The sequence below is a fragment of the Ursus arctos genome, unplaced genomic scaffold, assembly GCF_023065955.2.
Source record: "Ursus arctos isolate Adak ecotype North America unplaced genomic scaffold, UrsArc2.0 scaffold_30, whole genome shotgun sequence".
NCBI classification, from domain to species: Eukaryota; Metazoa; Chordata; class Mammalia; order Carnivora; family Ursidae; genus Ursus; species Ursus arctos.
This window is the reverse complement of record NW_026622986.1, coordinates 22,593,920-22,607,842: the sequence shown is the minus strand read 5'-3', so window position 1 is coordinate 22,607,842 and position 13,923 is coordinate 22,593,920. Positions and strand designations below refer to the sequence as shown.

General features: G+C 37.9%; 1 protein-coding gene across 3 annotated transcripts in view; it reads right to left on the bottom strand.

Moving 5' to 3' along the window:
- MINDY3 (MINDY lysine 48 deubiquitinase 3) overlaps nucleotides 1-13,923 on the bottom strand; it is an 80,140-nt gene that overhangs the window by 29,831 nt on the left and 36,386 nt on the right. For 2 of the 3 annotated variants that reach the window (XM_026479016.4, XM_057304742.1), the window contains 2 exons: nucleotides 10,844-10,914; nucleotides 5,905-5,985 (listed from right to left, as the gene is read on the bottom strand). In XM_026479016.4, coding sequence (XP_026334801.1) covers nucleotides 5,905-5,985; nucleotides 10,844-10,914 — 152 coding nt within the window. The remainder of the gene's footprint in view (nucleotides 1-5,904; nucleotides 5,986-10,843; nucleotides 10,915-13,923) is intronic. The other variant, XM_044392199.3, reaches the window with a different exon arrangement.

The window sequence follows — 13,923 nt, the reverse complement described above, 5'->3', positions numbered from 1 at the left end:
TCAACATCATTATTCATGAATTAGGGAAATGCAAATCAAAATTACAATGACCACTCAACACTCACTAGGATGGTTGCAATAATAATAAAAAGAAAAGAGGAAAATAACAAGTGTTGGCAAAGATGTGGAAAACCTGGAACCCTTGTGTATTGCTGGTGGGAATGTAAAACAGCGACGCAGTTTCCCAAAAAGTTAAACTCAGAATTGCCCTATGACCCAGCAATTCCAGTTCTAGGTATTTACCAAAAAGAATTGAAAACGGACTCAAACAAGTGTTCGTAGAGAAACACAGCAGCATTATTCACGCTAGCCAAAGGTGGAAACAGACGTCTACTGAGCAGATAACTGACTTGTGTTCTGTGCATACACAGAGTATCAGTGAGCCATAGAAGGGACTGAAGTAGTGATGAGAACGTGCTGCAAAAACATTACACTCGTGGAAGAATCCCCAACAAAAGGTCACATGATATAGGATCCATTTATATGAAATACCCACAACAGGTAAATTCCTAGAGCTTGAAAGCAAACTGGTGGTTACTGGGGTTCTGGAGAGAAGGAATGGGGAGTACATGCTTAATGGATATGGGGTTTTATTTTGGAGTGATGGAAATGTTCTGGAACTAGTTACAGGTGGTGGTCACACAACACTCTGAATGTACTAAATGCCACTAAGTCGTTCACGTGAAAATAGTTAATTTTGTTATGTGAATTTCACCTCAATTAAAATATATCTGTATCTGTGAGAATGTTAATGAAAAGGTGGGGGAGTAAGGGGTTGACATTTTAGAAAAGGTAGCCAGGGAAGGTCTAACTAAGGAGGTGACTTTTGAATACCAACCTGAAGGAAGGAAAGAATCCTTTATACAGACATCTGAGGCAAGATCATTTTAAGCAAAGGGAACAGCACATGCAAAGGGCTTGCCTCATTCCTGAGTCACAGGTAAGATCGGCATGGCCAAGGAAGGGGGAGTAGGACAAAATGTGATTATTATTATTTTTTTAAAGATTTTATTTATTTATTTGACAGAGAGACAGCCAGCGAGAGAGGGAACACAAGCAGGGGGAGTGGGAGAGGAAGAAGCAGGCTCCCAGAGGAGGAGCCTGATGTGGGGCTTGATCCCAGGACTCCGGGATCACGCCCTGAACCAAAGGCAGACGCTCAATGACTGAGCCACCCAGGCGCCCCGGAAATGTGATTAGAAAGGCAATGGGGAAACAATCAGATGAGGTGAGGTAGGGCCTACTAAGTTATTCTAAGGACTTTGGCTTTCATGCTTAATGAAGAGGAACCAATACAGGGTTTCGAGCATCAGAGTAACATGAAGTGACTTATATTTTAACAGGGTCATTTCAGTTGCTGAATTCAGTTGCTGAGAAGATACTACAGCTCCTCGAAGGGCAACAGTATAGTACTCAGTTAGGAAGCTACTGCCAACGATCTAGAGGAGAGATTTCTCCAATTTGTCTTTCAATTCTTTAAGTTTTCACTTTCTAGTCTGTCAAATGTTCTTTCCTCATAGCCTCCAGAGTTTCATGGATATAATAACTTCTCTTACAGTTTTTGGTTTTTTGAAGTTTTCTTTTGATCCCTATACTGTTTTTTTTTTTTTTTTTAAGATTTTATTTATTTATTCGACAGAGATAGAGACGGCCAGTGAGAGAAGGAACACAAGCAGGGGGAGTGGGAGAGGAAGAAGCAGGCTCATAGCAGAGGAGCCTGATGTGGGGCTCGATCCCAGAACGCCGGGATCACGCCCTGAGCCGAAGGCAGACGCTTAACCACTGTGCCACCCAGGCGCCCCTGATCCCTATACTGTTTTACACTATCTCCATTCCTTCTTTTTTTAAAATTTATTTTGTTAAGTCCCTTTTCCCCTATTGCTTTGACTTCTGTTTTTCACGTAAGCATTCCAAGCATTGTCCATGTGGGTGGGACTTTAAACCGCACTGTGGGGCTATGTGGCTGGGCCATTTTGTTGAGATACCCCGAACCACAGTGTCTCCGTCTTTTAACTGGGTCAGCTGGCCCAATAAAACATTAATTGCTTTAATCATGAGCGGGTACATTCAATGAGAGCAAAGCTGCTGAGCTCCTTCTGAGACTCTTAAGATTAATCATTTAAAACACTCATCTTATTAGCTTTTTCTACCTCTCCTGTATCCAATCCAATCTGTCACCAAGTCCTGACAATTTACCTCAGGAACAAATCTCTCAAATTTATGTACTTCCATCAATGTCTACCATTATCACCCTGGCCAAACCACATCCCCTGCTTACCTAGAATACCACAAAAGTCTTCTTTACCCACTCCCTAGCTTATCCTTCAGTATGTCTGTTTTCCACAATTAGTCACAGTCATCTCCAAAATGCAAATTTAATCCTGTTTCTTTCCTTCCTATCTCTCCCAAAACTATTCCCACCACTGATTTTTGCTGTCATTACTCTATGAAACAGTCTTTCTAGTCAAAGACCTGCTTTTGCTTCTGTACCCTTATCTTACCCCTTGCCCCTCAGATCCTCAGTGCTCCTGTTCTTCTCGTCCAGTTTGTTCCCACTATAGTCCTTGCCTCCTATTTCCTGTCTAGGGAAGGCTTTTTTCCCTTTTCCCCATAGTTTCATCTTACTAATGCCTTGATGCTCATTGTAGACATCACTTCTTCAAGGAAACATTCTTAATCTTCCAAAACTAAGATAAATTCTTAGAGCTTTATAGACCTGTGCTTTGTCAGACCTCATCAGAGTTACAGCTGTACAGTTTTATAAGTGACTCTTTGATGAAAGCCTCCCCATTACAGTGTGTATCTCCTTAAGGACAGGAGCACATCTATTTTTGCTTAGCACTGTCTTCACAGCACCTGGCATAACGCCAGGCACATACTAGATGTCCAGTAAATATCTGAATATTCATTTGAATATACACACGAACAATGGCAGGGGCAACTAGCATCACCTCCAGTGTGGCACATGAAGAATCACACTGCTTTTCAAAAGCATTTTAAAATGTGAAATTACAGATTACTTTGAAAACTGTGACCTTAAACTGCTTTTTTACTTAATCATAATCAGCACAAAGAGGTCAGCACCTGAAATACGTATCCATACAAACAGATCAGTTTTACAGAACAAGACCTCAGCATTTACGTTACGCTGCTGTTTGTTTCAGGCCATGGAACATAAAGTGAGTGACCCCCCCCCCCCCAAATAAATAAACCAAAACTCAAAAATATATAAGAAAAACAAACCTCTAGATTACTTTTTGAGTAACAAAAACAAGGCCAAAATTACTTGTTCAAATATAGAAATATTAAAGAATGCTCAAATAATAGGTCTTATAATGTAAAGAACAGCAAAATTTACAGTATTTTCTATAAGACAAAGACTACGTAAATACTACTTTTATTTTAAAAAAATTTTAAACTGGACCTAATAAATGTTATGAAGCATTACTGATCTCATTTGCTACTTATTTGATCTTTCAGCTTTTATCTCAAAGGGAAAAATTCTTTACTTGCAACTCTTTTTAAAGAACCATATCCAAACAACCTAAATTCAGTTGTTTTAAAATACACTGAAGAGGAAGTACCCATGCTTTTAAGAAGCTTCAGAATGAGTCATGAAAAAATATTTTTAGAAGATATAAATATCACTGGAACCCAAGTGTGGAAAATTTATGCACAGGCTTTTTTCATTGAACTAATGAACCCCCTGTATTATGTGCCAGACTATGTATCAGACCCAGAGATACAAAGGTAAGTACCAAAACAGTAACAATTAGTATAAAATTCAAGACTTCTAAAAGAGAAATAAGGTACTTGATATATATGATTTTTAGGACTTATAATTGTTGAACTTAAATCTTACCATAAAATTCTTTCTAATCACTTTCTGTGTGTGTGCATTTTCCTATCAGGATTATCAGTAGCTCCAGGGATGCAAATAAATGGAGATTTGAAAACCCTGTCTGACTTAGGAGACATACACGGAGCTTGTTCTGTGAGGCCTACAACTGGTGTGGCAAGGGTTTTTGTTTCTCTCTATGCACTTCTTGTCTCTCATTCAATATTTCGTTGCATGTGGTTGAGGTCTGTGATCAAGATGAATGAGAGGGTCTCTGCCCTACACAAGGCTCACTGCTGACCACAGGACACACAAAAAAAGGTATGGGAAGTAGGAACTATGCACTGTGTGATAAATGCAATTGAACACCAAGCAGGTGGGTAGGAAGTGTATGTTTCATAGAAAAAAAGGTATCTCTCCACAGACCTAACGTTTAGATGCTAAAGTACAAGATGTTTATGTACCTCAGTTGACAGTGCTCCTTATATTTACCTGCTGTAAAATCTCTTCAGCTACTTGACAACAAAATAATTTCTTAAATATCAATCATAAAATTCAAGATTTAAAATATTTTCATCTCATTATCATTTATATTTGAAACTTACATTGTTTCATAGAATTTATTAGTTTTCCTGTGCTAAAAATGGGGCTGGAGATAAAATAATTGGCTTGAAACTACATTTTTGCATCTAAATTGGAACTGACTTTCTTTTCTGGAAATTTAGAACACTTGACACAAAAATCAGTCAAATGATGAAATCCTCCCTCTGGAATTCAAAGTTGTTCAGTTTCTATAGTTTACATTATGTTTTCAACCTCTTTTCTACTTTAGGAGGGAAATAAACAGAAAAAGCTTTCAGACTAAATGTAACTCATCAGTACTTTTACTACTGTAGTTCTGTTGAAGTCTGTACTTTTTGAGTTATATTTTATAGCTTTTTCTGTTTAAGGTAAATACGTATCTTGCTCTAAATTCACTCACTAGATTTTGGCAGCAATTTGAAAGTAATCCAGTAGTAAGTGAGGAAATAGGTCCACACAACCTAGCACTGTCAGCTCACTCTTTGGTACAATTTATACGAATCATACGTCTTTCAGACACAAAATTACACTAAAAAGGACAATCTAAAAAAGTGTATGGGGGAATCAGGAAGGTCCTCTAGACATAAGAACCTCAAAATAAGCAATTCTGTATTTTCTCCCTTTCCTCCAACATCAGCAACTCCATGTTCAATAAATGCAGAATAAGGACGATGGCAGTGAGGATGATGACGGCAACCGCCAAGATTTCCTGGGCACTTAACCTGCACTACGTACTGCTAAACATTTTATATTTAAACCTGACGACAAACCTAAGAGTGAGGTATTATCAGAAACCCTTATTTTAAAGACACGGAAAAGAGGCTGAACAACATTTGGAAGTGGGAAAGCTAGGATTCAAAGGAAGTCTGACTCCAAAGCTCTTAACCACTCCATGCAGAGAAAGAAATACCATCGCCAAAGGATGAAATTTAGAAACACGTTTTCAGAATTAAAATAAACATATTCAAATGCATTTAATCTATGTCAATATTGTAACCATGTATCTATAAAAATTGTAGGAAATATTACATCTTAAAAGAGCACTTCTATACCACTGAACTATTAATAGATTTAAAAATATTTTCCTAGATGTTATAACTAAAATTATTTTATATTATGTAAATTAGATTCTTATCCTCTCTACAAAAGAGCAATCCAAAACTTTTAAATTTAGTTATTTAACAGTGATTTCTGAAAAATATCAAAAGCCAAAGCTCTAAGGTCATAAAAGATAAAGAAACTATAGCTAAATCATGACAGAGTTTACTGAAATAATTGTAAAACAAGAGCAGTGTAACAGTATTTTCTTTACTATTAATTTTTTAGATTTTGGAACAATCTACTTGTTAGTAGGAATACACTGAATTCTGCACAAAGATCCAAACTAAATATGGACTTAGATTACTTGTTGCCTGATGTCATATGTTAAAAAAAAAAAGAAAAAAAAAAAGAAAAAAAAGAAATAAATCCTGCTATAAGCATACCTTGGCAAAAAATACGGTGAGGTGAGTTTCACTGCCAACAATCCAAATAGGGAATTTTGGAGATTTCAAGTAAGAACCAACCTAGAACAAACGTAGCAAAATAAACAAACAAATGAAAATTTTATACTGCCTGCTGAATATCTGCCCACGAATATTAGAAGCATAACTGAAGTGTCCAATTCATATTTAAAGGAATAATGTACTGTGCCAGAATGCCTTCCCCATAAAGGTCAAATGCTGAATGTAAAAATCAATGTTATAAAGACTGTCAGGGCTAAGCTTATATCGCACTTTTACATCAGAGTAACACTACTACAGATTTAACAGAGCTGGAAAAACGTAGTTTAGCCCTAAGAATCATTCTCAGGTTTTACTAAAGTTGCTAGACAGAATGACCACTTCCAGCTTTTCAGCTTGGTTCTCAAATCCTGAAACCATAAACTTGATAATTACTTTATCAGAAGAACAATTATAAATTAACAAATGAATGTATTTACAAATAAATAAGTACAGGGAAAAAGCCTTAAGCACATCCTGTCTTCAAAGAATCTAGGACAATATAATAAATCTCTCTAAAGCAAAATATATACTCCAAAATACTTAAGGATATGAAAGAATCCTGTCACTTGACTCTTCATGGTTGGATGTAAGTTCAAAGTTCTATAATATGAAGTCTCCTTAAAATGTACAAAAAGTTACACTTATAGCCTGTCTCAAGGTTATATACTTAATCTATAAAAACCACAGTATCCAAAATTTGAGAGTATTATTTTTGTGTGTGTGTGACTGAGAAAGGTTAAAATCATCAACAACAACAAAACAGACTTGGGAAATCCCATCATGTTCACATCAATCAATTCTATACTCTTATGAGGACAGAGACTACAACTTAAAAACAACCTTACCAATCCAATTTGTTGTATTTTCTTTCTCACACAGACTCCCTGGAATGGGGAAATGCCCAGCAGCTACTGTCAGCAGTCAGGGCAATTCTTCCCTCATTGGTCAACAGCCCCGATAGGATGCCCTGCTTTCAACCACCACTGTGGCCCTTTGGAATTTATTCTTATCACCAGGAAGTAGGAAACAGGTACTCTCTTGTATTCATGGACAGAAACACCAGTGTCTTTGTCCTGTGATGGGAAGGATGAGGGGGATGTGCTAATGGCAATGGTGAACTGGGAGAGCAGGAGGGGTGATGGTTTGGGGACAAAGTAAGAGCAAAGGACAAAGACAAAGGAAAAGTTCTGATCACAGGTTCAGAGTAGAAGGGATTTCAGGGGTGCTCAGCACAAGTCCTTCAATTTTACATCAGAAACAGAAATAGGATCAGTGTGTTGTCTGAATTCAAACAGGTAACTACTACAGAGCTGGAATTAAAACTTAGGTTTTCTGACTCCTCATGTGATAACTGCCTCTTGTGGTGGAAAGTTTAGTGGTTACTTAATTTCTCTTTTTAGAAAGTAAGTGTGCATTTGTGTGTATTTAATTAAGGTAGAAGTAAAATGAGGATCATATACAGTAGGATCAAAAGGTAAATGAATGAACTCATTAAGTGTCTTACAATAATATAAATAAGTAAGAGCACATAAATAGTGCAGCCACTTTGGAAAAACAGTCTGACAGCTCCTCAGCAAGTTAAGCATATAATTACTATATGACAAGCGATTTCACTCCTGGGTATACATCCAAGAGAAATGAAAATATGTTCACAAAAAATTTACACATGGATGTTCCTAGCAGTATTATTTGTAGCAGCATAAAAGCAGAAACAACCCCAATGTCCATCAGCTGATGAACAGATGAATAAAACTGATACGTAATACAACAGAATATTTGGTCAAAGTACTAATACATGTTCAAACAAGAACGAACACTGCAAATGTTATGCTAAGTGAAAGAAGCCAGACACTAAAGGCTACAGATTGTATGATTTCATTTAGATGAAATGTCCAGAATAGGCAAAACCACAGAGAAATAAAGCTGCCAGGGGCTGGGGGGGGGGGGGAGTGGGAAAGTGACTGCTAATGCGTTTAGAGGATCTTGTGAGAGTTAAGAAAAACATTCTGAAATTAGGTAAGTGGTGATTGCACAACCTTGTGAAAAACCACTGAATCACACACTTTAAAATGGTGAGTTTTATAGCATGTGAGTTATCTATTAAAAAAAGGGCACAGAAGGGCGCCTGGGTGGCTCAGGTGGTTAAGTGGCTGCCTTCAGCTCAGGTCATGATGCCAGAGTCCTGAGATCAAGTCCCGTGGCGGGCGGGGTGGGGGTGGGGGGGGGTCCCTGCTCAGCAGGGAGTCTGCTTCTCCCTCTCCCTCTGCCCCTCCCCCGACTTGTGCTCGCTCACTCTGAAATAAAATCTTTTTAAAAAAGGGGGGGCACAGTCAAAAGCACTCGAGTCATCTTCTCATTGTATCTATGTGTATAGACTTTCATTTGTGTTAATGAACACATACAGTCAAAATGATATGAAAATGTTAATGCTAAAGAGCAATTTGCTACAATATTAAAAGACAGGGAAATGTTCAGATTTGCAAAACTAATACAAACACAATGATTTCCTTAATGCTATTCTCTAAATGTTCGGTGAAAAATAAATGTATACAGGTTTTCAGAGGAACATCTACAGTTCTGTACAGATGAACACACCAGTGTAACAGTTTGTCCAAAAAAGCCGTATCACACCATCCCAATCACTTCCCTTCCAGGTCTCCTACACTCTGGGCCACTATGTATGGCCCTAAGTGCCCCGGAGCCAGGTGTCAGACAAGCAGAAGCAGCCCTAAGCCTTAGAGCTCACTGAAATTATCCAATCCGCAGGAAGCCCATGACATCTAGCTAGCTCTATCCCAACACCCAGACCAAAGCTGCCCCCATCCCCTATGGCTGCACCTCACCCTAGCCCTGTCCACAGGTATAATCCCCTCATGGCCCTGTCTGGTAGCTCTCCCTTTTTTGGAGGTGTAAGTAATGGAGAGTTCTGCCTTTCATCTATCTGAGTACCACCGTGTCGTGTCCTGCCATTAAGAGAATCTTTAAATCTTATAAAATACCAGTTACTGCTAGAACACTAGAGCAATAAGTAACAGGAGAATACACAGCCACTACTGTTTTCCCCCTAAGATCTTAGGGGGGAAACAGGCATTCCCCTGTTCTACTAACAGCTAAAGAAAAGCAAAAGCATGATTTAGAAAAGCTTACAATTCTGGTGAAATTGGCCATTCATTCATTCAACAAATGTTTACTGAACACCGTATATGTACCCAGAAAGACAATGTCACTGGCTTCAGAGAGTGTATAATGCACTGGGGATGACAATAAAAAAGCAAATTCAAGATTAAAAAAAAAAAAGTAAACAGCAAAGATCATTAAAGAGTGATTATTCCTATGAAATTGTGAAAAAGAGTCACTGAAGGAAGGGCTGAGGAAAAGGTCTTTGAGGTACCACTTTAAGTAGGACCTGAAGGGGAGAGGGAGCCATCCATTTACAAGCTGGAGTATTCCAGGCAGAAATGACAGCAAGTATGAAGTCTTATCAGGCAGGAAAGGGCTTAGGTGTGTTTGAGAATCTGGAAGGAGACCAGCAGGGCTAGAGCACAGCAGTGGAGAGGACAGAGCAACTGAAGAGGGACAGACAGGATCTAGATCAGGGCATTACAGGCCACACGGTGAAGATTTCATGGTATATCATCTCCACACCCGATCCTCCTGCAAAACACACACGCACTTTATAAAAAACAGCTTTATTAAAATATCTTTGACATATGAACACTGTATATATTAGAAGTGTGCAGCTTAATGTTTTTGTATATGTATACACTACAAAAAGATCACCACGATCAAGTTAATTAACATATTCATCACCTCTCTGTAGTTATCATTTGTGTGTGTGCACGTGCACGCATGCATGCACACACACTTTCAGGATCGATGAATGTGTGTGTTTCTTGGGAGAACGGGATGCAGCCTGATGCTCTGGCTGCCAGGCTACTTCGGAACAGCTTTAGCTTGTAAACTAAAGTCACGAAAACAAAAGAGTTACTACTGTGAAACAATATGATCCCTACTAATGGATAAGGGCAGGATGAAACCTATTTGATTATCATACCCATATCACGCCTTTCCAAGTGTTGTCATGAAAGAGGAACACTTCCAGTTAAAAGAAAGAAAGAAAGTGCAAGACACTGTTATTTTACTAAATCACCATTACCAGAACTACTGCTATGGACCCACCATTCTAAAATGGAAAACAAAATTAGATCTACTTCATCCTTCCTCCAAAATCAGGACATCTCATGAAAGGTAAATCATTAATGATCTGAACCCCATTTAAAACTATTTGGAACATCCAATAGTTATTTCAGATGATGCAGGAAAACAATGAAATATTTAGCAATAAATGAGAGGTTCATGGCAGTCCCTAACCTTAGCCCATGTGCTAAAGAATTTAATGCTGTGAAATGCTTGGAATTTGTTTTTTTTTTTAAGTGTGAAATCATTTTTCAGATGGGACAGACAAAAGTTAAAACTTCAGGCATCTAGCAAATTCTTTTTCTTTGCCTGGTAAGTATTACCAGTTGTTTCCGTGAAGCATACTGTTATGAGGAAGAAACAATACATCCTTTTCCCTTGGTTTACCAAAAAATATACTTATTTTCAATAATAGGTGTCTCTATTTTTAAAAACTGTTTTTTACTTGGTTCTGCCCTCTATCCTCAAAAAGGAACAAACCTCACAAATAGGAAACTCAGCACGACCAGCCAACTTCACTCCACCCTTAATACACCTGTCAGGTTAGGAAAGGACATCAGGAAAGAACTGAGAAGCGCATAGTAACAGCCGTAAGCTACATGTCGTCAGAAAAGAAAATACTGTCCACAACAGTGGACGTGTGAATAAAAAGCATTGAAAAATACCATAAAAATCAACTTACCTTACAATATCTTAAAGCTTCCATTAATGTTAAGAATCCTACAGCTGCTTGTTCATGTATACCAAGAAGTTCTACAAAAAAAAGTTTGTACTGCATTAATATACATAAATCTGAAAACTACTTACATGTAAATAGAGATGTATTCATACATATATTTTACACCAAAATTTTTACTTTTCCCCAAAAGTATATTTTAAAACCTAGCACGTATTTATTGTTAAGCATTCCCATCAAATTATCATTATATTACTACTTATTATAAAATGCCATTAGATCATGCTTATGGTGGGTGATGTGATGCTTCAGATGTACATTAAATGTATTTATAAAACCTTATATTCAACTTTAACTTTTAAAATGAAGACAATTTCCCCTCTGAAATGCAAGGAATCACTGGCAAAAATAAAGAAGAAAGAGATACTTAATAATATCCATGCAAAACAGCTAACTTGAATTGACTTTGACTTAAATGAATACGCTAATCTTAATTTGTAAAATTTATCACTGGATAGCAGTGAACCTACTTGCACAATACTTAAAACACGGGTATTTGATACCATTCCGTTCCTCCTATAAATAAACACAGTATGCTTAAGATTCGGGAAATAAAGACAAATAGAACAAGGTGTATGCCTTACAAAGGCTAAGTTTATCAAGAAAGAAGAAAAAAATGTGTGTCTTTTCTGTTTACATATATGTATACACAATATCTTTTTTTTTTTTTTTTAAGATTTTATTATTTGAGAGACAGCAAGCGCAAGCAGGTCTGTGAGGGGGTAGGGGCAAAGGGAAAAGGAGAGGATGGCAAGCCGACTCAGGCTGAGCACAGAGCCCAGTACGGGGTGGGATGGGCCGGGGGGCCTGGGCTGAATCCATGACCCTGAGATCACGACCTGAGCCAAAACCAAGAGTCCCACCTGTAACCAAATGAGCCACCCAGGTGCCCCCATATACACTTCACCTTGTGATACTGTATCAGGGAAGGTGTATAGAGTGACAACATGTGAGGGGCGCCTGGGTGGCTCAGTCAGTTGAGCGTCCAACTCTTAATTTTGGCTCAGGTCATGATCTCATGGGTTGTGGGACTGAGTTCCACATGGGGCTCTGCGCTCACGAGGGAGTCTGCTTGAGGATTCTCTCTCTCCCCCTCTGCCCCCTCCACCTTTCTGTCTCTCTCTCTCAAATGAATAAATCTTTTTTTTAAATAAAGATTTTATTTACTTACTTGAGAGAAAGAGAGATCACAGAGGGAGAGGGAGAAGCAGACTCTCCGCTGAGCAGAGTGCCTGATGTGGGGCTTGATGCCAGGACTCTGTTATCATGACCTGAGCCAAAGGCAGATGCATAACCCACTGAGCCACCCAGGCACCCATAAATAAATCTTAAAAGAGAAAAAAAAAGGGGACAACATCTGAGTTGAATCTTTAAGCATATGTAGGAGTTTTTCAGGCCAAGAAGAGGATATGAAGAAAATTCAAGGCGGAGGAAACAACATAGTATGAAAAATCTATGTACTCAAGGGGTGATGAATATGTCAAACCTTCATTTAAAGGTTTCTAGCCTGGGGAACCTGATTAATGGTGATTAAACAAAAGGAAGAATTAAGAAGTCCTGAAGCGGTATGAAGAGAGAACATGACTGGTTTTAGACAAGCTGCGATGGAGAAAACTTCAGGAGTTCAAGCTAGAGATGGATCCACAACTGGGAGTAAGGCTCAGGAACACACAGAAGAGAGGCCAGGGTTGGGATACGGAGTTTTGGGAAGCGTCAGCATAGAGATGACAGTTGAGGTCATGCATGTGGATAATAAAGAATGGACAAAGCTCAGAAAATGAATAGTAAATTATTCCACAACAGAGATGTAATTATAATGATAATCAAGTCTTTTTATAGACTATAACTTTCAGCTAATGTACATTAAATGGAACTATAATAGTACTTTGGGTCCATATATATTTCTAAAAAGCATTTTTTCTCTGTATGCCCACTGTAAATACAACGCATATATAACCTTGTTTCCTTTTTACCATCTGGTCATGTTTTGCCCATTTTTCTATGAAAATATTTTATTTTTCTGATTAATTAATATAGTAGCAACTCTTAATCATACTATGTATCCTTAAATACAACATTCACAGTGTAAGCTAAGAACTGGTTGTTGAACCTTTTGGATTTGCAAATCCAAAATTAATAGAATGTGTATGTAATTATACATATAATTTGTATTTTTTCACTAGCTTCTTACAGGTACTTGGGAGATATAGCAATAATTCTTAAATTGTGTTTCGGGGTTCTTAGGGGTCCATAATACTCTTTTAGAGACTACATGAAATCAAAATGATTTCCATTAGAAAGACATTAATTGCTTTTTTCTCTTAAGCTTTCATGAGTATAAAATGAAGTTTTCCAGAGGCCAAATGATGTTCTACCTCAAAAGACTGAATCTATACACAGATATGAGAATGTCCACTAATAACCTAGACATTGAAGGGACTTACAATGTCACTCTAATTTTCTTCTCAAAAGTTACTGTTTATTATAAATATTTATATTAACAAGTAATGGGTGTGTTATTGTTATTTTAAAATGAGTTAATACATCTTTTTAAATTTCTGAATCTTGGGGCGCCTGGGTGGCTCAGTTGGTTAAGCGACTGCCTCCGGCTCAGGTCATGATCCTGGAGTCCCAGGATGGAGTCCTGCATCGGGCTCCCTGCTCAGTGGGGGATCTGTTTCTCCCTCTGACCTCCCCCTTCTCATGTTCTCCCTCTCTCAAATAAAAAAATAAAATTAAAAAAATTTCTGAGTCTTAATTTCTAAGAAGAAAAATACTGATCATCATTTGGTTATACCTCATATAAGCAAAAGCTCTTTGGGATTTTGAACCATTTATTTATTTATTTATTTATTTATTTATTTATTTATTAACTTTTTTGAGAGAGAGATATCATGCCTGGGGGGAAGGGCAGAGGGAACCTTAAGCAGGTTCCATACAAAGCCCAATGGGGCTTGATCTCATGACCCTGAAATCATGACCTGAGCCAAAATCAAGAGTCGGATGCTTAACTGACTAGGCCATCC